This window comes from Pithys albifrons, chromosome 1 (genome assembly GCF_047495875.1).
Source record: "Pithys albifrons albifrons isolate INPA30051 chromosome 1, PitAlb_v1, whole genome shotgun sequence".
Taxonomy (NCBI): domain Eukaryota; kingdom Metazoa; phylum Chordata; class Aves; order Passeriformes; family Thamnophilidae; genus Pithys; species Pithys albifrons.
In genome coordinates, this window is record NC_092458.1 from 5,662,860 (window position 1) to 5,687,002 (window position 24,143).

At 46.5% G+C, this 24,143-nt stretch overlaps 3 protein-coding genes across 13 annotated transcripts in view; 1 reads left to right on the forward strand and 2 right to left on the reverse strand.

Moving 5' to 3' along the window:
• Positions 1 to 1,174: 1,174 nt before the first annotated feature.
• On the reverse strand, positions 1,175 to 16,498 carry EIF2S3 (eukaryotic translation initiation factor 2 subunit gamma). The gene is made up of 12 exons (XM_071549918.1): positions 16,393 to 16,498; positions 13,420 to 13,483; positions 12,826 to 12,953; positions 12,608 to 12,729; positions 11,586 to 11,680; positions 9,608 to 9,766; positions 8,334 to 8,468; positions 7,363 to 7,457; positions 6,329 to 6,473; positions 5,363 to 5,532; positions 4,159 to 4,331; positions 1,175 to 1,613 (listed from the first exon to the last, which is right to left on the reverse strand). Exons 1-12 carry the CDS (start codon positions 16,459 to 16,461, stop codon positions 1,550 to 1,552), a joined length of 1,419 nt encoding a protein of 472 aa, XP_071406019.1. The 5' UTR covers positions 16,462 to 16,498; the 3' UTR covers positions 1,175 to 1,549.
• A 166-nt stretch (positions 16,499 to 16,664) lies between these two features.
• Positions 16,665 to 19,009, reverse strand: LOC139681018 (uncharacterized). Its single transcript, XM_071574132.1, has 2 exons — positions 18,988 to 19,009; positions 16,665 to 18,076 (listed from the first exon to the last, which is right to left on the reverse strand). The coding sequence occupies exons 1-2, from the start codon at positions 19,007 to 19,009 to the stop codon at positions 16,665 to 16,667; spliced, it is 1,434 nt and encodes a 477-aa protein (XP_071430233.1).
• KLHL15 (kelch like family member 15) overlaps positions 16,720 to 24,143 on the forward strand; it is a 31,754-nt gene continuing 24,330 nt past the window's right edge. Inside the window, exons 1-5 of one of the 11 annotated variants that reach the window (XM_071549560.1) lie at positions 16,721 to 16,961; positions 18,136 to 18,213; positions 18,569 to 20,379; positions 22,435 to 22,543; positions 22,861 to 22,941. The gene's annotated coding sequence lies outside the window, so the exon portion shown is untranslated. Of the gene's footprint in view, positions 16,962 to 18,135; positions 20,380 to 22,179; positions 22,249 to 22,434; positions 22,544 to 22,860; positions 22,942 to 24,143 lie in introns of those variants that run through there. The other 10 variants (XM_071549107.1, XM_071549387.1, XM_071549629.1 and 7 more) reach the window with 10 other exon arrangements.

Below are 24,143 nucleotides of genomic sequence, written 5' to 3' on the forward strand. Positions count from 1 at the left end.
TGCATCAAGAGCCTGGCCCAGCCTGGAGGTGCCACTGTGAAAGCAGAGGCTCGTGCACAACTGGGTCAGCAGCAGAACTTGTATTATGGCACTTGTATTCTTTAAATTGCAGATCAAGAGTTTAAGGGCCAATCTCCTGAGTATCTGAATGCCTAAAAATGTCTACAGCTGACTCTTGCTTTTCAAATAGAGATGCACTATACCAAAATTAATGTATTTACTCACAACACCATGCGAGGTAGAAGTACTTTACAAATGGAGAAACCAAGTACAGGAATGCAGACAGAGTCAGGGAACACAAAGTACAGTGCAAAAATCAAGAACAAAATCTAAGCTGTTTCATCGCAGTCCACTTTGGTAAGTGAAGTGGTATTTACCTTTAGAAAGCCCTTTAAGATACTGAATACAAGCAAACCAAAGCTTTGAAAACAAACACAGTACTTTGTATAAAAATATGGAAAGTAGCATGACTTGCTAAATAGCATATAAAATAGCTAGAACTATGAGTATTAGTACAAATGAAGTGAAATCTAAATAGATTGAAGTATTAGCACCCTACAGTAAGTTGATTACATTCGTTTCTCCTGAGGAGTGTGATTCAGGCCAGCTGACCAAGAGTGGTTTTACACCTTTTTTCCTCATCTTATTCAGAATTCCACTACCACTACCACACCTCCACCCCAAATCATTCCTTTCTACAGCCTGTTCCAGATATATTTGCTCATCATCATTTTGCAGGAAGTTTACTCCTGTATAAAGAGCTTCCAGGTCACTGACAGTGTTCCATGACAACAAATAGTTAAATTTCACATTAATCACATTCCTTTCATAAATCCATACCAAAATAGGCCAAAACCAGTGCTGCCAGTTCAGATCCAGTTTACTTGAAGTTTTTCTTTCGCCGTTTAAGAAAACATGTTGTAATATCAGAAGTGACAAATTTAATCAGTCCACATTGCTGTCCTAATTACCAAGTGTAATACTGTAGAATCCTAAAATCAGAACCCTAGAAACGAAGGAAGTAAGTTTTGTGCTGTGAACAGCAGTCTGAACAAAACAAGGTGTTGTGCAGAAAAGGTACTAGTCCTCCAAGAAGTATTTCTTTTTTTGCTTTTAATTCTTGTACTGGTTGAACATCACTGCAGTCTTTTGTTACTCAGAAAAACTGTATGAATTAATGAAAATAAGTGATATTTTATTTCCATACCAGATTTATGGTTTGTGTGTTACACTGGGGCTGGTTTGACTGATATTAAACAGATATGTCTGAAACACAAAATAACATAAATTAGACATGCCATGAGACATGTACAATTAATTTCTACTAAAATGTGGATAATTAAACCCACTTCTACACCAATTCTTTTACACTTTTAATGGTGATAGTGACTAGTATTTTAGTAAGAGGGTAAAATTCAATAAAATGTATGAGGTCAGCCATACAACTCAAAATTCTGTTTGCACAGCTTTCAATTCCACTGTGAAAATACACCCCCTCCAAAATAGAAATAGGCACTTCATCTTTAAAAATGAAGCACTCTTTTGTTCTTCAGTCATCATCGACAGTTGGCTTGATTGTCACTCCTCTTCTGATCTGACCCCAACCAATCAAACTGCAAAAAGAAAAAGAGTTTCTATTAATTTTAATAGCAGTCAGAAATATCCTGGGTAAGTCAACATCCTTCTCTTGTTCTTGTGCCTTCAGTTCTTACATTTTGCATTTTCTCCACTTGTCTCCCACCCAAAACATCCTACAGGACCCAAGACTGGTTAGTGGAAACACAGAACAGAAAAGGGTGAGGGACAGAGGAGATTCATAACCACCTAAGGATGTGCCCCTGAACGTTAAGATGAAGATCTGGAAATGTATCTTGTGTGGTCCTGATGGACTGTAAATCTATTCACAGCCTGATCTCTTTCACCTATGCCTGAAGTTCTGCAGTACTTTCAAACAGAAATGAAAGTGAAAATTCAGACAAGATGAACAGTAAAAGGACAAACAGCTGTAACTCCCAATGAACATGTAACGTGTGACTAAATCAACTCTCAGGTAAGTTCTACTATTTATACTCAGTAAAATTAAGGCCTTTTTTTATAGGCCACTCTTGCCTCGGAAAAATATGATTGTAAAAAGAAATTCAGAATAATGTCCATTTCCACAGTCAGCAGGCACTCCCTGTTATAATACACAACTGTCTTCAAGACCTTTCCAGTTTCTGGAGAGGAGATACTGAAACCACACGTGCATCTCAATTTAACCTGCTAAGCAGGAGAGCCTGCTTGGGACACCAGCAAAGGAACTGAGTGTATCACCTCAGCACTTCCCACTTTTTAGTACCATATCCATAGGTCATAACTTGTCCACCTTTGAAAATTCACTGATCCTTGAAATCACTAGTGATCCCATTTGCTGTTTAACCTCTCTATATGCCTCTATATATTTACTTTCCATTTTATACCTCCTTTTTGCCTCTTGCTTTTCCACTTTCTTCCATATTTTCAATACTCCATTGCTTCAGGCTGCAAGTTCCTTTTCACAGTGCCAACTGTGTATTATCTTTCCAGTTTGCCTTCTTTCCCTTTTCTGAACTTTCAGTTTCCCTACACTTCTCTTTGTCTTTTTAATACAGCATAGAAGCCAACCTTTCATAACTATCTTTACAGCAAACTGCCCCTACTTGCCCACCCTGTAATCCAGAGACAGGTGGGCTTTGGGGCCAAGTTTGGTCATGTTTTTCAGCTGGGAAATAATCTACAGAAGCAACAAAAGACACATTAAAATTTGCACAGGCTACCAGTCTAGAAAACAGTCATAATTTCCAATATAGTTTCTCCTCTTCCTTCTGCTTTACCTGATTTAATTTGAGTCCTGCCTTTTTTTTTCTTTTGCCTTGCCTGGGTTTTTGTTTGTTTTTTTTTTTAAGGGAAAAATCTCTTCCCTAATTTGTCATTTTGCTCTGAGACAGGAAGCACTAAATTCCTGTCTACACTTTCTTGTTAACTGAAAAAGGAACATGCATCCATTTGACATTTAAAGCTTGGTTCCCTTTTCATACAGTAGAGATTTCTTGTAAAAATGGCTATGCTCTCTTAGACTACAAGGGCTATGCAGAGCCAACAAATCTAAATACCCTTATGTTCTTATTCATGGAGTTTTATGAAACATGTAACAGGTACAGTATGTGCAATCATCTAAAACAGTCTGGCACTACGATTAAAATGAATCATCAACTTTGTTCCTAATTTCAGCCTCCAGATGCTTCTGTGCAGTCAGACATTTTGTATTTGTCACTTCAGTGGGTCAATCCAGTTGAAAATTTTCTTCTCTACTCATAGTACATAAAATGCCTGAACATCCCTCCTCCATGGCCCTGCTGCTGCTTCCAGGTTGCACCAGAAATCACACACAGCTCCAGGGGTGGAACAGCAGTGACTGAGGGGTGTCCAAAGACAGGCTTTAGCTCAGCACTATCACGATTTCCGGGGCAGTCCCGTGGTGTAAAGGAGAGCACTCTGGACTCTGAATCCCTGAGTTCCAGTCTCAGTGGGACCATCCCCTGGCAGTTCAATGCCTCCCTGCCATCCCATCCCATCAGATCTCGGATGCTCAGCAGGGTCAGCCCTGGTCAGTACCGGGTGCTGTAGACAGTCCTGAGGACTTCCCTGTCACTGTCCAAGCTCGCTTGGCCGTGGCAGATGGACCTCAGGAGTTAAACGGTGGGGCCAGTTCTGTGCACGCTGAGCCTCACCTAAAAAATCCACTGTGCAGGCTGGAAAGGCACGTGGGGAGAGGCCTTCCCAAATCTGTGTTTGTGAAGTCTGGCCATACATACATATCAGGATTTCCCACCCCCCCTGCCAGGATTACCTGCTGTGAGCTCAGTTCACAGCATGGCAGTTCTGGAGACCAACCACAATGCTGAGATGTTTCCTTGTCCATGAACTAACAGGTACCCACCCAATCAGAACGTTTGGGTAAAAAAAGAGGCCAGCAATGAAAAGAAGCATTCCATAATAATGCTGGCAACGTGTTAGGAGAATCCAGAGGAATTTTTCAAACAGACATGCACTTACCCATTCCATAACAAAACTAGATCCATGTATCTGTGTGTTAACAATACAGCACCCAGGTACTCTACCAGTTTAGCACCAACTTACCGCCAGTGTTTCTCAACTCTTCGACTCAGGGCAATTTTTTCTCCCACTTCTGTGCACACAGGGTTGGTTAGCACAATCTTCCCCAAATCAGCCTTTACTGCACTGACTCTCCCTCCAGTAGATAAGGATCCTATGTTTACCATTAAAACTTCATTTTTCGATAATTTTTGCACCTGAAAACAGACGTACAAAACTCTGAAACATAAGCTTTAGTACTAAAAAAATACCACAGACCATATCAAGCATTTTCTGTTCCCTTCTTGCCAAACCCCCAAAATATAGCTGAGAAATACTGTAAATGTACATAAAACCCATGCACAACAGTGTCAGTGGATAAAGGTTTATATGCAAAAGGACAAATATGTAAAGATGCAGTACATAGAGTTCCACAGGTTCTTGGTCTGATGTACTTTCTTGGAATTTCTCTACATTTTCTATAAAATCATTGCACATACTGTATCAAAAGCAAAGTCACAGATACTGCTACAAGCAGTGATGTTATACCACTCTTTTAATTAATCTGTATATTCTCATTTCCCTTATGCCTACAAACAAAAAAAAATTATTCATTTCAGGGGATAAGAGAGCACTGAAGCACTTCACTTACTGCTGCATGAAGTAGTTTATAGATTTAGATGCTAACAGGGGAAACTACAATCTTTGTGTTGGTTTGTGTCAAATGGATCATGTAACACAAGTCTGTGCTATGCCTCAAGTTCAGTTTCTTTTCAACCAAAGTATTTAAAAAATACTTGGCTTAAAAAAGTTCTTTAAGAGAGAAGATACACAAAAAGCATTAACTAGGAGGTAGACCAGTATGTGTAACTAATTATTGCACAAATGAATAGGGGAAACAACCAGTAATACATTTAAAAGGACACATAACTTGACACATAAATACTTCATGCTACTTTAAATTACTCTGATATGAATCACAGACTATTCTGAGTTGGAAGGGACACACAAGGATTATTGAGTCCAACTCTTAAGCCAATGGCCCACACAGGGGATTGAACCCATGACCTTGGCATTATTACAACCAAGTTTTAACCAACTGTCCCACCAGCTTAAAGAAGCAATTAGTTTAGTGACAAGCTTGTATCAAAAGGGAAACAAAACTGCTATATAGGATGAAAGAAATGTATTAATCAACGAAACTTAGCACAAGATGCAAATCAGGGGATAAAAAAGAAGGGGTACAGACCTTTGCAGCCTTCTTGTCTCCTTCAGTGCGCACCCCTAATAGTCGTCTCAGCAAGAAATAGGAAATTTCTAGCTCTGTAAATATTTCTGGCAGTGCCCCAACTGCACCAAGAACTTGGCCTACCATTCGGTCAGCTCGGCACAGAGTGGGATCAATCTTAGTGCCAACACCTACAACGTAACGAGGAAAGTCACGAGGAGTAACTGAAATGTACCTGTTGCTTTTATGTATTAAAATATTTTAAGGAGATCTAAAAAACAAACGGAAGATGTACTGGGAATTCCCTGTTACCTGGACAGCACTTTCAGAACATCAAGATTGAGCTCTGTCTAAACAGATGAAGAAATACTCTGACTGTTAAAGCTGGTACAATTAACAGTGCAAGTTGATCTGCATTGGCCAGTAGGGGTGTTCAGCCTGGAGAAGAGGAGGCTCAGAGGTGACCTCAGCACTGTCTGTAACTACCTGAAGGGAAGTTCTGGCCAGGTGGGGGTTGGTCTCTTCTCCCAGGCACTCAGCAATAGGACAAGGGGGCACGATGGGCTCAAGCTCTGCCAGGGGAAATTTAAGTTCAAGATCAGAAAAAAATTCTTTGCAGAGAGAGTGCTCAGGCATTGGAATGGGCTGCCCAGAGAGGGGGTGGATTCCCCATCCCTGGAGGTTTTTAAGGTGAGCTTGGCCGTGGCGCTGAGTGCCATGATCTGGTAAATGGAGTGGAGTTGGACCAAGGGTTGGACTTGATGATCTCAGAGGTCTTTTCCAACCCAATCCATTCTATGATTCAAGAAAATTATTTATTTTCTAAGTATCCAATATTACACCAATCCTGTCTCTCTCTACATACATTAATTACTTAAAATTGCTCATAGGACCTTTGTTCATTACACTGATATTTGTTGTTGAATGAAACAAAGTGTTTTCAATAAGCGTGAAGAAATAAATCTTTTCCTAAAGTAATATTCTTACCTATAAGACCTCCTGGAGCAGCATATTGTAGATCATTGTGTTCAGCAAAGAGTGACACAATTTTGGAGAAGATTGGCTTGCACATGAGCTTCCCTTCACTGTCCTTGGACACAATGCCAGGCCGCACCTCAATCTCCTGACCCACCTAATTGCAAAAGTGACAAAGGGATTAACTGGTTGTTTCACAGAACACACAGCTAAGTAGACACAGGTAAGAACTACCTATCCCAAGATCCATTTTCATACAAGTCCTTGGTTCTGGGCTACTGTAGAACTTGGAGGATTTCTGCTGCACTATTTACTGCAAACTGAACAACACTTACAGCCAATAATAACTGGTTTTCTTTTCAATACAATTGGTAACAATGCTTTAGGAAAGGATCTTTATCAGCAATAATTCCAACATATACATTTTAGGTTTTTATTTGATTTAGAAATATTTCAGCCCTGAGAAAAAATGAGTTAATTCAATCAGTGTAACTGATCAGCAACAATACACTGCAAAACAAAGCAAATACAAGCTGTATAAATATTCAGAGATGTAGCTTCCCCTCCAACTAGCAAAGCAACTTTAAAGTTACCATCTATTGAAAGAAAGCAAAATAAAAAAAATCAAAATACACAGAATATTAAATAGGGAAGTGAGACCTGTGATAACCCACATACACTTCTGAGGTACTTGTAAAGTTCTTTGGCTCCTCTTCCCCACAATAATTCAGCAAGTGAAAGTGGTAGGACAGGAAAACAAATACCTTCTTCAGCTTTTGTAAGCAAGTACATCAGTACCATTATTAGCAAAAGGTAAGACTACAATAATACAAATATACTTAAAAAATAAAACCAGTGCTTCTTGTTCTGGTATTTTAAAACTGGAAAGTTAAAATGAGGTATAGTCAGAAAGGATAAGTGCCATCTGACTGTATTTGACAAGTATTTAAAAAGAAATTCATTATATACATTCATTTGGTACTAAGCATGGAAAAGCCCTACTTATTGTAATTAAAAATCTCCAGTTAAAAAAGAGAAAAGGTTACCTTCAAGACACCCTTTAGAATGCTGCCACCAGCTACTCCTCCCTTAAGGTCATCAACTTCACAGCCAGGCTTGTTGACATCAAAAGATCTAATTACTGAAAACAACAGATTTGTTTTTAATATCAGGATTTTAAACAGTCTTTCTTTAGAAACTGTGACTGCTTATCTATTCCTATGAAAGTATACACATATTTATAAATATTACGAAACTGTAATGATGAACATTTTATTCCCAATTTTAAGGTATAGTTTTGTTTTCAAAACCATTTAAGCTGCTCATATACATAAATGTGTTTTACACAGCAGAGTAACTTAAAGATCAGTATCTAAAAGAGAAAGTAATGATCAACTATATTACAAAACTTTCCCTTCAATATGCACAATGTCAGCTGTGAATACCAGAACCTTGTTCTAATGCAGTCACAGTGAACAGCATGACTTTGATTTCATGGGGTCAATTTTTAAGCATTCTGAGTATGTTTTGTAGGACTCCCATGGTTTATTTGGAAAAAAAGGCAAACAATTCATTGTAGTGGAACTGAATTTCTAGTATGCTGGGCATCATCTGAGACTTTGACAATTATATGCAGGAAACAGAAGACTAACACAGGAAATCCAACCTGCAAGATTTTCATGGAAATAATTTAATTATCAAATTCATCAGTTTGGCAATACTTGGTTAAATCAAAATTAAATTGGTAGCAGTGAAAGGAGTATTTTTAAGATACAGATAAATGTCCCATGCCTGTTGCATTTTAGTGCTGTCATATGCATAGAATACACACAAACCCCACAGCAATTAAGTGAACAAACATTACAGCTTCCAGAAAATACACAAGTTTTAAAGTAAAAGAGCCCTAAATACTCATTCAGAACCCACCTCTTTTTAAGGCACTGAGCAAGGTGCTGTTCTAAGTGTAGACACATTCAGTAAGTGGTTGGACAGAGGCCAGACCTGAGCACTTACATACCAATAAGCCTTGGTTCAGATGTGAAGTCTCGCAAAGGGACTGGGATTTTCTTCACTATGTACTCGCAAACCACCTCAATGTTGTATTTCAGCTGTGCTGAGATGGGAATTATTGGAGCCCCTTCTGCAACTGTACCTGAAACCAAACCAAGTTCAGCATCAAGCCTTAATTCCAGTCTTTACAGCAACATGACCAAGTGATTTGTCATTGTTAAAAATACCAGTGAATTCCACAACGTGTGTATTTCCCAAAGCAGTATCAGAGCATTTATCCTTCCCTGCAATGTTTTAGCTCAAAGCAGCCACACCTACTTTCCAGTGCATTCCAAACACTGCAAGATAATCTTCCACTCTGTGGGGAAAATTCACTTCCTACACTGTGATGAGACATATTAAGATTTCCTCAGAGAGATTGGGTATCTCAGTATTTGACACATCAGGATTAATGTTACAGTCAGATTTCATTCTGACAAACTAAATTTCCTGTCAATTTAATGATCTATGTTTTCCAAGTTTTGCAATGCAAGTATATATTTTCCAAAATCCTAATTTTATGAAAGAATGCATTTAGTTACTCAGGTTTGTTAAATATTAGCTTTAATTATATCTGTGTTTTTTGTGATAACTCCAGTCCTCAAACTCCAAATTTACGTATCAAAACACTCCAGCTTGTGAAGGAAACAATTAGGAATGACAAAAAAAGAAAGACCCACTGATTACTTCTGGTCATGACAATCAATCTCTGCAGCTTGACACACACCCAGCTAATGCAGATAAACCGGGCAAGCAGTGGAAGCTCCTGGGAAAGATGAAACCCAAAGGACTCAAGTTCAGCAGAACTTTACAAGAGTAGGATAACACTGCCCAAACCAGATTCACAGAGACAGATGAAAGGTCAGTCTTTTGAGATTAAAGAAATTTACACATTTATACCTACAAGGTGCCTCTAAAAAGTATTGCTCCCTTCTCCCCTGCACTGCAGTAAAATCACAGTAAAATCTCGACCAAAGAAACACCCCACGAGGAAAACACAAATGCAGTGAAAGCTACCTAGGTAAGAGCCATGGCTATCATTTCACATCAAGAGCTCTGACCACTGTTTTACATGAACAGTCTGAAATGGGAAAAAAGCACAACTCCAGTGGTCTAGTTCTCAGATTAACAGACTATGTACACCAGCACTAAGAGATTTCCTACAGACACAGAAAACAGCTGTGTCCATGTCTCAACACTGAATTTCTACCATTGACTGGATTTCTGCTCTTGGAAACTTACCTTGTACAAATGCAAGGATCTGCTCATACTGTTCTTTAGCCTGGCTCTCCTTCACCAAATCAATCTTATTTTGTAGAATCAAAATGTGCTTCAGTTTCATGATTTCTATAGCAGCGAGATGTTCTGAGGTCTGAGGTTGAGGGCACGACTCGTTACCAGCTGAAAGAAGAAAAGTGACTGCAATATAGAAACTATAAAGACAGACAAAACTCCTACAGTTAGGACATCAGCTTTCCACTGCACCTTTATAAAAACAAACAAACAGACAAGGACAGCTGTCATTCACTAAGCTACGTGTGAAGCAACCAAGTCAAAGGCACATATTCTCCCCCATAACTGCTGGTTGCAGCATCCACACCATGTCTGACAGATGAGAGGTTGCCAGAGTGGTTCCCTCTTTCTACTTGCTCCCAGTAGAAACACCCATCTAAAATTTCCAAAGATATTAACAGCTAACTTGTGTCTACTTGATTTACTCCATCCTTTAGCTCTTCAGACATCTCAGTACTGACTGGAGCATAATGGACAATTGACCTTTCCAGAAACATCTTACAATTTTATCAGCAAAGCCATAAAAATGCCAAGATGCCCAAACTGTCACACAGTAATTAGATCAAGTGTGTGAACAGGGTTGCCATCAGTATGGTTTGCATTTTAGCTGAGGGGACAGCTTGGCCTGATGTGCCATTATGGTGGTTATTCTCACTTGAAGTTCAGTCTATCACATTTCTAGAGCTAAAGAGGCAGAAGAAATGACAACTCATCATCCATCTCAGCATATTTAAACCACAACATCTGAAGCTGTTTTTATCTTTTGTTGACATGCCCTATCTAGGTAAGATAATTGCTATTTATCACTACAGAGCACTAAAATGTTCTATAGATGTACAAAAATCAGAACAAAAATTGTCTGAATCAAATTAGATCTCCTGTACCTTGATTTTGCCCATATTCATCTGGGTTTACTGTTAGTACTGTTGTTTGTGGACTCTCCTGGATGTCAAAGACTGCATATGTATTTAAGGGAAACTGAATCTTGAGAGAAACTCAGAATGCACTTGCAGCTAATCTTCATAATCTTCATAAAATTATGTAATTTTACAGTTCTACACTATACAAGGTGTCATCTTAGCTAACTGATCTTCCATCAATGGGTCCAGCTACCAGACTAGTGAGTATTTACAGACAGCAACGTTCAAAACATCATAGAATCATAGAATGGATTGGGTTGGAAAAGACCTCCGAGATCATCGAGTCCAACCCTTGGTCCAACTCCAGTCCCTTTACCAGATCATGGCACTCAGTGCCACGGCCAAGCTCAGTTGAAAAACCTCCAGGGATGGTGAATCCACCCCCTCTTTGGGCAGCCCATTCCAATCCCTGAGCACTCTCTCTGGAAAGAATTTTTTTCTGATCTCCAACTTAAATTTCCCCTGCCCATCGTGCCCCCTTGTCCTATTGCTGAGTGCCTGGGAGAAGAGACCAACCCCCACCTGGCCAGAACTTCCCTTCAGGCAGTTCCAGACAGTGCTGAGGTCACCTCTGAGCCTCCTCTTCTCCAGGCTAAACACCCCCAGCTCCCTCAGCCTCTCCCCATAGGGCTTGTGCTCCAGTCCCTTCACCAGCCTTGTTGCTCTTCTCTGGACTCGCTCCAGCCCCTCAATATCCTTTCTGAACTGAGGGGCCCAGAACTGAACACAACACTCAAGGTGTGGCCTCACCAACGCAGAGTCCAGGGGAAGGGTCACTGCCCTGGTCCTGCTGGCCACGCTATTTTTGATACAGGACAGGATCCCATTGGCCTTCTTGGCTCATTAGACTACATTGTCCTTGTAGCATCATTTTATTTTCTTTAACACATCTCAAGAGCATTCACTTGTTTCAGTTGCTCACCATGTCCCACCAGATGTTAAAGCCCATATAAAGCTGCCTCATGACACTAAAAAGCAGAGCTCTGCTTTAGTGTAGCAATCATTACCTATCAACAGCAAAGCTGCGTCCATGACGGCTGCACCGTTCAACATTGTAGCCATCAAAATGTCATGGCCTGGACAATCCACAAAAGAGACATGCCTGTTGTAGAAGGTGAAAAAGAAGTCCAATTACCAACAATTCCTCTGAGGATTTATGTGAGTGATTAGGCAGACACAGAAGTAAAAAGCATCCTTCAAACAGTTAAACATTGAGACAGATGTTGAGAAGCAATACCTTAAAAGTATTTTCAAGAAAGTTCTAGAAGAACACAAAGACTACTAGATGGCTACTGAACACTTTCTCTGAGTTTTAAGATTTAATACCACATACCCATATTAGCTGCTGCTTTAATATTTCACCAACTTACTGGTAAATTGGACTGGAGTTAACACACTGGAATAAAAAAACCTAAACCAAACTAACCCTCTATCACCCACCCAAAATTCCCCCCACCACATGGGATTTCTCTTATCTCTTTTAAAAGCCATCTCCCATTCTCCAATTTTAGGAAATTATGTATGTTTAGTTACATGGTTATAACTGCACTTCAAAGAATCACCTACACTGTTACACTTCCAAACTTGTGATCTTACTGTGCAGACCACAACAGCTGATTCACCCTGTTCCCTCCTCAACCCATCCAATGGGAATTCTTGTTTCCCAGTAGCAGCCCACCCAAAAACAAGGGACTGATGTGCTGCTTTGCTGACAGTGTTAAAAATCTACTACAAGCCAATAACCAGAGGGATAAAGCACACAAAGCTTTTACCCAGCAGCTGCACAGTGGCTGCCTGCCTGTCACCCTCCAGCAAGTTAATCCTGTTACAGCACTATGAGTATTTTATCATAAGCATGAGATAAGAACCTTGTACAACCCCAGGCAGCTCAGACACCCCCTCAGAACAGGGGGGCCCCCACCTCAGAACTTGCTACAATGATCCATCCAGCTCACAGCTCAATCCTGACTGGTTTCAGTTATGCAAAGGGAAGTAAACACAACTTATTCCAGTCATTTCCAGCAGTTACCTGACTAGTTTGAAGTTCCCTTTGGTGCCAGGAATATCTGTGGGGAACTCGTCTGGGGTGCTGCTTCCACAGGATCGGTAACACTCTGGTCGAGAACAGCTTGGGTCATCCAGCTTGTAAATCTGTGATGTTGTAGAATTGAAGAAAAGTTTAATTCCTCCAGGGTCAGTTACCAGTAAGCTTCCATCTACCCTGGAATATGCTGCATAATGACTCACCTTTGCATTAGCATAACCCAGTTTGATTGTGATATTTCTTTCCAGTTCATTTTTAAATCTGACAGTATGAACTCCAGAGATAGCTTTGACTACTGTCGACTTTCCATGGGCTACATGACCAATTGTACCTGTGTTTTAAGGGGAAATGTTTGTCAGTAAACCAGTGTTTAATTCTGTGCAATGTTCCATTACCATCAATGCACAATTACCCCAAATTCTCCACGGCCAGTAAGCCCAGAGCCCCCACCAGAAGCATTTCTGGGGTTTGTAATAATTTTTGTTTAAACAAACAAGATCTGAAATGGGGCTCCCAATGGACAGATTTTGGCATTTTTATGAAACTCATTTCAATGCTTAATTCTGAGATAAAATAAACTTTGCTTTAGCAACTATTCCCCACTCCATTCAACTGTGCTTCTGAAGTAAAATTGGTGCTTTTCAAGTCAAAAGGGTTTGCTAAGTCTCTAAAACTACTGTGTAACTGTTTCAGAGGAATTTCTTTAAAGTGTTGCCACCCAGGTACCAACTGCTACTGCATGAGGACCAAAAAGAGTCGAGTTAATGAACCCCACTTAGTTATAAGTTTGTTTTTACCTATATTAATTGTTGCTTGTCTGCTGATGACTTCTGGTGAAAGAGGCGTCAACTTGGTAACATCCTGTACAAGGGAGATTTTACAATTTATTTATCTTGTATATAACAGTTTAGAAGGTATTATATGTATTTTCTTAAAAATTACCCAGTAGTTCTATTCAGCAAAATCCAAGCAAGCTCCTTCAGTCTTGCAAGTGTGTGAAATAAGACAAAAAGTGAACCAAGTCCTAAATCAGTACAGGCTGCAACAACCCCAAACCCTGACTGTAAACTGGTATTGGCTGGAAGGTGTTACAAAAGGGGGCAAACACAACAAAAAACCTCCAAAGAAGCTCTAACAAAACCCCCCAAACCTTCATCTACCCCCAAACCTGAACTACACAGAACAGGCAAATCCGAGTTAATTTTCAATGGGCTACATGATGAACAACAAAGGTTTGTCAATAAACTGTTACTTAATTGGTCTAAGGTTCCATTAAAGCTAATATGTAATTACAACTATCACTTTGGAGTCAGTAGGTCCAGATTTCATCAGTACCATCGATTTTTAATGGCTATTTTTTCTTCAAATATTATCACTGATACTTTATACAAAAATTCTGCTGTAGTCTGCTGTATGAACCTACTGGTAGCCACTGCCAAAACAAAGAACTTCCAAATACACTCTGTACAGATAAAGGGACAACTCTGAAAGAGTTGGTTTGGGTTTCTTTTAAGGTGTTTGTCCAAATAATGGACAAGTGTTGAAATCCACTGAAAAGTTGTTCTGTACTATTTCTGAAGCTATTAACAGCCAATTTCCATCCTGCACGGAGTTTGTGTGGATGAGCAGCTCAGTCCAAGCAAAGACTCACAACGCCAAAAGAGTCCTTGGTGCAGGGTAAGATATAAATATTTTGCCAGGATACAAATAACACCAGTGGTAAATCACATACTGTTTAGACTGTTACAGGCAGGTTCTCTGCCCAGCTGGCCAAGAAGGCCAATGGGGTCCTGGCCTGGATCCAAACTAGCATGGCCAGCAGGCCCAGGGCAGTGACCCTTCCCCTGGACTCTGCCTTGGGGAGGCCACACCTTGAGTGTTGTGTTCAGGTCTGGGCCCCTCAGTTCAGGAAAGAGATTGAGGGGCTGGAGCGGGGCCAGAGAAGAGCAACGAGGCTGGAGAAGGGACTGGATGTGGCACTGAGTGTCCTCTTAAACACCTCCAGGGACAGAGAATCCACCATGTCTTGATCCAATCCCACTGTGATCACCAGCCCAGGGCACTCTGTGGGGTTGGATCAGGGGTTGGATTTGATGACCTCAGAGGTCTCTTCCTACCCAACTGAGAAGAGCAACAAGGCTGGAGAAGGGACTGGAGCACAAGCCCTATGGGGAGAGGCTGAGGGAGCTGGGGGTGTTTAGCCTGGAGAAGAGGAGGCTCAGAGGTGACCTCAGCACTGTCTAGAACTACCTGAAGGGAAGTTCTGGCCAGGTGGGGGTTGGTCTCTTCTCCCAGGCACTCAGCAATAGGACAAGGGGGCACGATGGGCTCAAGCTCTGCCAGGGGAAATTTAAGTTGGAGATCAGAAAAAAATTCTTTCCAGAGAGAGTGCTCAGGGATTGGAATGGGCTGCCCAGAGAGGGGGTGGATTCCCCATCCCTGGAGGTTTTTAAGGTGAGATTGGCCGTGGCACTGAGTGCCATGATCTGGTAAAGGGACTGGAGTTGGACCAAGGGTTGGACTTGATGATCTCGGAGGTCTTTTCCAACCCAATCCATTCTGTGATTCTATGAAACACATCTGTGTAACAATGTCAGCTCACTCACTGTGCCCTCAAATATTACGTGAATAAAATGTTCACATTCAATACAAACTAAGTCTTGAACACTTCAAGACATACAACTAAATTTTTATTTCTTGTATCCTGAACTTCAAAGGACTCCCCTGCAAGGGGAACGTGACCTGCAGGTGGCACCACGTGGCCGGGCGAGAATCCTGTCAGCATGATGCAATTCCTGCCACCAGGAGAATTCCTCCCGGTGCACAGAATTGTGCAGCATGGAGGGTTTTTTCTCAAGACCTGTATAAGGCCACGCTCAGCAATGAGCTCCAGTCAGCCAAGCACCCGGGGGCGACTGAAAGGTACAGGAGAGGCCCTAAAGGTAATCACTGCTGACTTCCCAGACAGTCCTATCTGTGCCTTCTCCTACTGGGAAATGCCATGGTCAGCAATGAGAGGAAGGAACTGTCTAAGATAAGCAACATGCTCACTGTAACACAAAGAGAATTCCTGTGCTCAAACCCGAGAACATCGAACATTGTTTCTGTGAAGGCAAATAAGCTGTTCCAGTTTCCTGAACACCAGAGAGGCAGCAACAGGATTTTCCAGTAGTTTTGTCAGCACAGGAATGTAACGAGTGAGACAGAACAGGTGAGACATTTAACAGGCAAGGTCATGGCAAGCTGGACTCGACAGTCTCAGAGCTCTTTTCCCACCTAAGTGATATTGTGAATCTATGAACTGATTTGCTGGGTGGATCTTAATAATCAAGAAAATGTTTTTGGCAAAGCAGTCTCGATAGTGCTGGCAGCGAATCCCTTGAGCCTGCTGGGGACACACAGCGCCAGCTGATGGTTCTGCTTCGGAGAGGGAAGAGCCTTTAGCACCACGAGACAGCACAGCCCTTACAAGGGGAGAGCGCACCCACCACTGAGCCGGAAAGCGCCGCTGACAGAGCGGAACGCCGCGACTCGCCCTCACCCGCGCGCCTTCCGCCCGCTGTCCCCGGCCCGGCCCCGCCGCGCTGCCCCTCGGCCTCCCGCGCCCCTCAGCGCGGCTCGGCCGGCGGGAGGCTCGGGGCTGCTCGGCCCGCACCCCGCGCCGGTCCTTCCGTTCATCCATCCACTCATCCATCCAGCCGCCCGCCCGCCCGCCCCCCCAGGCACAGCGGGCCGGGCGTCCCGGCGAGCGCGGCCGCCGCGGGTCTCACCAGCGTGCCCAGGTCCTGCCTGCTGAGGTGCGGCTGCCCCAGAGTCACTCCCGCCTCGTCCCCCGCCATCTTGGCCCGAGCAGGAAGTGAGGAGGCCCGCGCGGCCGCCTGACCGCCGGCTCCGCTCGGCGCGGCCGCCGCCGGCGCGCAGCCCCCGGCACCCTGCGGCCCTCGGCGGGGACCGCCGGCCCGGGGACGGACACGGGGCTCGGGGACCGGCCGCGATCGGTGCCGCGGGGACAGCGCCGGGCCTGCCGCACGGCGGCGGCGGCTCAGGCGCGCTGCGGGGCAGCCCTGGGAAAGGACCCGCGGTGGCCCTCGCGCCGGGTGATGCAACCGGGGCCTGCGGCGGGGCCTGAGCCGCGTGCGGGGCGGGAAACGGGGCGGGGGCGGCGGGAAACGGGGGCGGCGGGACCGACACACCCCGGGACAGGGGGCGCCTCCCCCGCCATCCGGCAGAGCCCCGCGGGGATCCCGGGCCGGTGCACCGCGTACGGGGAACACGGCGCGGGGATGGACCGGGACCGGCCCCGGTGCGGGAGCGCGCCCCGTGCCCGTGGGAGGTGCGGGTCCGTGTGGGGGCGGTGCGGGTCCGTGTGGGGGCGGTGCGGGTCCGTGTGGGGGCGGTGCGGGTCCGTGTGGGGCGGGTTCGTGTGGGGCGGTGCGGGTCTGTGTGTGGGCGGTGCGGGTCTGTGTGTGGGCGGTGCGGGTCTGTGTGGGGGCGGTGCGGGTCTCTGTGGGGCGGTGCGGGTCTGTGTGGGCGGTGCGGGTTTGGGGCGGTGCGGGTCCGTGTGGGGCGGTGCGGGTTTGGGGCGGTGCGGGTTTGGGGCGGTGCGGGTCCGTGTGGGGCGGTGCGGGTCCGTGTGGGGGCGGTGCGGGTCCGTGTGGGGCGGTGCGGGTCCGTGTGGGGGCGGTGCGGGTCCGTGTGGGGCGGTGCGGGTCCGTGTGGGGGCGGTGCGGGTCCGTGTGGGCCGGTGCGGGTTTGGGGCGGTGCGGGTCTGTGTGTGGGCCGGTGCGGGTTTGGGGCGGTGCGGGTCTGTGTGTGGGGCGGTGCGGGTCCGTGTGGGGGCGGTGCGGGTCCGTGTGGGGCGGTGCGGGTCTGTGTGGGGCGGTGCGGGTCTGTGTGTGGGGCGGTGCGGGTCTGTGTGGGGGCGGTGCGGGTCTGTGTGGGGGCGGTGCGGGTTTGGGGCGGTGCGGGTCCGTGTGGGGCGGTGCGGGTCCGTGTGGGGGCGGTGCGGGTCCGTGTGGGCCGGTGCGGGTCTGTGTGTGGGCCGGTGCGGGTTTGGGGCGGTGCGGGTCTGTGTGTGGGGCGGTGCGGGTTTGGGGGCGGTGCGGGTCCGTGTGGGGCCGGTGCGGGTCCGTGTGGGCCGGTGCGGGTCCGTGTGGGCCGGTGCGGGTCCGTGTGGGGGCGGTGCGGGTTTGGGGCGGTGCGGGTCCGTGTGGGGGCGGTGCGGGTCCGTGTGGGGGCGGTGCGGGTCCGTGTGGGGCGGTGCGGGTCCGTGTGGGGCGGTGCGGGTCCGTGTGGGCCGGTGCGGGTCCGTGTGGGGGCGGTGCGGGTTTGGGGCGGTGCAGAAGGACACGTGGGTACAAACAGACCCAGCGCCCGAGTGTGTGGAATGTGCGTGTGGAAGGCGGGGCTGAGCTGCTCCAAGAGGGACGTGCTGCTGTCCCTGCACTGCAATCTCTGTCAGCCCGGTGTGGGTTTTAAACTGCAACCCTTTTTCTTGTTACTGTCTTTTCTAGACCCCGTGCTCGTTATTATGTGTGGATATGAGAGTCTGCCCCAGGACATGAACAGCCTGAATGTTTTGTATGAAACAGGTAAAAATCACACCAAATGTGTTTTCAGAGTTGGGTGTGACATAAATGCTAAAAATTGAATAAAATCCCAAACCAGTGACAAGAGCCAGTTTAGAGGTTCAACAGAGATTAAAGGTCACATTCCCAACTGCTCCCTGTGGGAAATTGTATTGACTTCTACTTCATAGGAACTGCTTTAACACATAGAGGATGTGGCTAATTGTATTTGCTCTGTGATCAGAGGAACAGGTTTCAGTGCAAGTAACCAGTCGTGTCAAATATGTGTCATTGTGCCAGCAACAGTGACTTTGTCTGCTGGAAAATCTGTTGCTTCTCAGACTTTGCCTGGGCAACTCTTGGCTCAAAATACCAACAGGTTTGGAGCAGACAACCACGTGATGGAAATGTGATGAAGGAAATCCGTGTGAAACTGGTGTGCCTGGTTCAACAGTGCTTGTAACCTCCCACTTTTGCAAATACTACACTTCCATCCTTTCCTGGCACAGGATTTAGGAATGAATTCCACTGGGTATACCTGGAGCAAACACAGTTCTTGTTCTGAAGAGATGGATAGGAACACACTGTAAGGAACCTTACAGCATCTGTAACAGTGTTGCCAGTGACAGAGTGGATTTTGTCTTGCAACCCAATCCTGCTGCACGTTGGTCTGGAAAATACATTTTCACATCTAATCTTTCATCAGGCCACGTTGTGCTTTCAATTTTGAGTGAAGTGTCTCCCTTCTGAGAAAAACAACTGAGATACACAAAGTGTAGTGGGAACATGATGCAATACTTGGTTGTAGTTGCCTCGACATCCAGGCATGTATAATCACTCTTTTATGAAAATGAACTGCAAATACCAGACTCTCTAGTTGCTTGACTGTTTAAATTATGCAGCAGTGCAGTGCAATGCAAAATTATGGAAACAGTTTTGTCACATTTGCAACTGCCTTTAGAAAGGATTTAATCCTTGCCAAACACCCTGTCAGGAACATGAAAAAAATACACAAGCTGTTGCTTCTATTTTAACAATGAGATTGTACATTTTACATATTCTGAGGTAGTCTTGTTGCTTTAATTCACTTATTTGGAAATATTTTTAATATAAAGAAAACCCAGGAAAGTCTAGACTGCAAATGTCTAATCACAGAATTGCAAAATGGTTTGGGTTGGAAGGGACTTAAAGGTGTTCCAGTTCCAATCCCCCTGCCATAGGCAGGGACACCTTCCACTAGAACAGGTTTCTCAAAGCCCCATCCAGCCTGACCTTGGACACTGCCAGGGATGGAGCATCCACAGCTTCTCTGGGCAACCTGTTCCTGTGCCTCACCACCCTCACAGCAAAGAATTTCTTCCCAATATCTAATCTAAACCTGCCCTCTTTCCATTTAAAGCCCTTCCCCCTTGTCCTGTCTCTACACGCCCTTGTGAAAAGGCCATTTCCCTCAAGGCACTGGAAACTGCTGTAACGTTGCCCCAGAGCCTTCTCCTCTCCAGGCTCTTTTGTCTTCTCCAACCCCGAGTAAAGTAGGTAAGAATGTATCTAGGAGCTGACATTATGTCAGTCAATGTGTATTATACCTGTATGTATGAATTAAATAAAGTTTAAATCATTCAGCTTGAATGGTAACTAGTGTATTAATGTAACTCAGAACCCTGTGTCCATAATTTTATTCCTTGTGTTAGTCTCATTTAAGCCAGTGGTGTGTGTGTATGGGCCAGGCTTTGAACGCAGATTTGGGAAGGGCTGTCCCCACGTGGCTGTGCCCTTCCAGCCTGAGCAGTGCATTTTAGGTAACTGATGTTGTACAGATGCCTAAATCTGAGGGGTCAGCCCCAATATCTCTGTAAATTAATGTTAGCTAAGATAATATTGATACCACTGATCATTGTTGGGGCCTAAATTTAATTTTATTTAGGAAACTATAATTGAGGCATTGTTAGCAAATTTTGATTTTTCAGTACAAGCAAATTGTCCAGTGTGAAGAAGGGATTTTTTTTTTTGGTGCTTTTAAATGTTGAGATGTTTTAAGTATCAAAGCTACTGTGGTTGTTCTGGTTTTCTTTTTTTTTTTTTGTTTTGTGGCTAGGTTTGATCCTCTTCTGTGGCAGCGTGTAGGAGAGACCTGCAGATCACTTTGCACCTCAGCTTGCCACGAACATCAGACAACAAAATGACAGTCAGGTAAAACCTACCCAGTCTTGGTTAGCTTTCTCCACCCTCGCTGACCTATGAAGGTCAGAAGTCAGAGGAGGGCAGGATACATGAGGTTTTGTTTGTATCATTTCTGTGTATGAGAAACTTGGTTTCTACTCCAGTTTTTCTTGGTTGAAGCATTAGATGTGTGGGTACATGTTTGGTGCACCAGGAGACATATCCTGTGATAGGGAGTCTGTCTTTCCTTTAGGCTTAGGTGGCAGGAACAGTTGCTGTCTTGGCAGGGTCAGTCTGTAAAGGCCAGCTTTTTCACCCTAAATGAACAGATAACAGGTTTTAAAACAGGGACTGGGGAGATGGGGTAACATAAAGTAGTAAGTTTGCCAAGCAGAGAGAGGCCAGACCACAGGGAGGAAGGAGTGAATGGGAGCAGGTTGATTGTAGCCAGGGGAGCAGGAGGAGGGCGGTTAACAGTGAGAATAGCAGTGGGAAGTCTTTGTGAAGCACTGCGTGGTGTGGCTGGTTCATCTGTGAAGGTGTGAAAGACATTCAGCTTGTTTTATAGATCCAGAATGGGGAAAAGGTGGTAAGGGGAGACTGAAAATAGGCTGTGGAGGGGATGGAAACAGCAATAAACAGGGAGAGGATGGCAGCCCATGGCTTGTTATTTAAAGTGAGTGACATAGAAGGTGACACGGAGGTGTGTAGAAGGTAGCAAGTGGTTTGGGGCTGGCAGTGGCAAACCAAAGGACCACGTAGTTTAGTTAACCTCTTACAATAAAGTCAGAATTTGCTGGGCAAAGGAAAAGGAACGATGTTTTGTGCTAAGGCAAAGCCCTGCTCATCCATTCCCCGCAGGGGTGTATGCAGGTGGTTTGCTGCTCTGCTGAGCGCCTGTGGCTCTGTGTCCAGGTTCCCACACCGGCTGGCAAGGCAGCCTGTGGCGAGCTGAGATCAGCCTGTAGCGAGCCGCGAGGTGGGCTCAGCCCGCAGCACTGACGGCTGCCCAGGGTCCGGGGAGGAGCTCAGCCAGCACCGAGCAGGGTTGCTGTGGCCCGGGGCAACTGCCCGGGACAACCGGGAGCTGCGGCAGCCTCGGGGGGCCCGGCCTGGAGGCAGAGGGGTGGGAGAGAACAGCGCGACCACCGTGGCCCTCTGAACGCGGCCGGCTGTGGGTGCGCGTCCGCACGGGCCAGGCACAGATGGTGCTTCCCGGTGCCGCTTCCCCGGCCATGCACAGCCCCCGCTGCTCTCCGGTAAGCGGCTCCTCAACTGGGGGCTCCGGCGTCTGGATGGCCCTGCACGGGGCACGGGGAGGGCGGCGGCGGGACGGGGGCTGGCGAGTGGGGACAGGGCCGGCAGGGCGGTGGCGGTGCCCGGTGCCGGCAGTGCCCGGTGTGGGTGCCGGTACCGGTGCCCGGGGGTGGCAGTGCCCCGTGTGGGTGCCGATGTCCGTGCCCGGGGATGGCAGTGCCCGGTGTGGGTGCCGGTGCCGGTGCCCGGGGTGGCAGTGCCCGGTGTGGGTGCCGGTGCCCGGCGGGGGCAGTGCCCAGTGTGGGTGCCAGTACCGGTGCCCGGGGATGGCAGTGCCCGGTGTGGGTGCCGATGTCCGTGCCCGGGGATGGCAGTGCCCGGTGTGGGTGCCGGTACCGGTGCCCGGGGATGGCAGTGCCCGGTGTGGGTGCCGATGTCCGTGCCCGGCGGGGGCAGTGCCCGGTGTGGGTGCCGGTAGCGGTGCCCGGGGAGGGCAGTGCCGGTGCCGGTGGCTGTGGCAGTCCCCATGCCCGGTGTCCGCGGCCCCGGGCGCGCCCCCGCCCGCAGGTGCGGCGGAAGTGACGGCCGGCGCGGCGCTCTGGGGGAACATGGCGCCCGCGGCCGCGCGGGGCAGCGCGGAAGGTAAACAAGCGTGAGGGGACCCGGGGCAGAGGCTGGGCCGGGCTGCGAGCGCCGGTGCCCGGGCGGGGGGCGGCTCCCACCTCCCCCCGAGCGCGGCCCGCCGGGAGGAGGGAGCGCAGGATCCCCCCTTCCTCCGCCTCCTCCTCCTCCTCCCGGCTTCGCCTCAGCCGTTGCCCCTCTCCGCAGCCCCCGGCGCCTCCCTCCGCCGCCCCGGCTGTATGGTACACGGAGCCAGGGCCCCTCTCCGCCGCTCCAGCGGGAGGAGCCGCGTCCTCAGCGCCGCCGCTGCCGAGAGGTGGGTGAAGGATCCCCCGGGCTCTGCGAGGGCGGCCCGGGCGCCGTCCCGGCCTCAGGGGCTGCTCCCGGGGCTCGGGGCGGGGACCGGGTGCCCTCCCGGGGCTGGGAGCTGGCCCGGTGCCCGCGGGGGCGGGTGGGGCCGGCGGGGATCGGGCACGGCCGCACCGAGCGCCTGGAGGGGCCGCTCCGAGGCGCTGCGGCCGCCCCTGCGCGGGGCTCGGCCTGCGGCTCCGCTCCCGGCGCTGCGGGGCTGAGCGGGCGGGATGGAGCGGGGCATCTGAGACCCTGCCCCGAAAATGGCCATTCCTCCCGCAGCGTCGCTGATGGCGAAAAAAGTGGCCGTGATCTGAGCGAGCAGAGCTACCCGGGACTGGTGTCAGAGCTTTGACCTATTTGGTAAATATTGGAATGACACCTAAACATTTAAAGTTCTTGGTTTTTGTTGTTTGGGATTTTTTTTAACCGTACTTTAGAATAGGGGAATTATGAAGCTATTAGTGGATAAAAAGAGAGAACTACTAAAGTTCTGGCTTCCCATGGACTTTGGTTTGTATACTGGTCCCTAAGATGATAATCCAGCTCCAGTGGGTCACCAGTGGTGACCACCATTGCCTGAGCTCACATTCAGATCCCCTGAGCCACCACCATGCACCGATATAATTAATGTATTTTCCCTTCCAACACCTAGCAAATGTGTTTAATTTCTACCACATCCCCTATAAACTCTGCTCTGACACTCATCTCCTTTCACTTTCCTTAATTATACCCTATTGCTGGTTTGTATCTACACGTGTGTTGGTTTGCCTTTCAGCACGCAGAGCAGAACAGAACAGATAACCACTGAGCTCACACTGGAGACATTGGACCTTTCTCATTCATCTAGCTAACAATCTGGGGGATATGTGTGGAAATTAAATATGAGATTGCTGTCATTCTGAACAATAAGGTTTGTGTTTGGCAGTGAGGTCAGAGGCTGCATGTCTTCAACAAAGGCCACAATTAATCTCTGACAATAATTTCTTCAGAAGATGCTAGGAATATTAACTAATTTAGCAATAAAGATACAGATAACAACAAAAAGATAACTATAAGGAACAGTTCAGCAATTTTAATTTAGATTAAAAATATTTTTATTCATTTTTTAAATGAATACTTATAGCTCATTACCTTCTTATTATGCTAAAAATTTATGTGATAAGTCAAAAAGGGTATGATTTGATTTTTGGTTACTAAGAAATGCTTAACTTACATTTTTCTGTGTAAAATACACTATGATTTTTATTGATAAATATCTTCACAATGAGAAAATTGATCTTTTTTAATATATTTTTTCTAACATTTGTAAAAACTAATAATTCTCTAAGACACAAATATATACATTTATATATATAAAAGGATATTGTCACTCAGGATAATGCAGTCCTGTCCACTTTGAGACCAGTGGCTAATCCATAGTTTTCAACAGTAACTTTTAGGTATGTTTTCCCAGTTGAAGAGAATTCTCATTTACAGGAATACATCAAATATTTTTTTACTGGGCACCTGTTCTGGTATCAGTAAATGTAATTGGAAGAGCACTGAGCTGAGCTTGCTGTGTT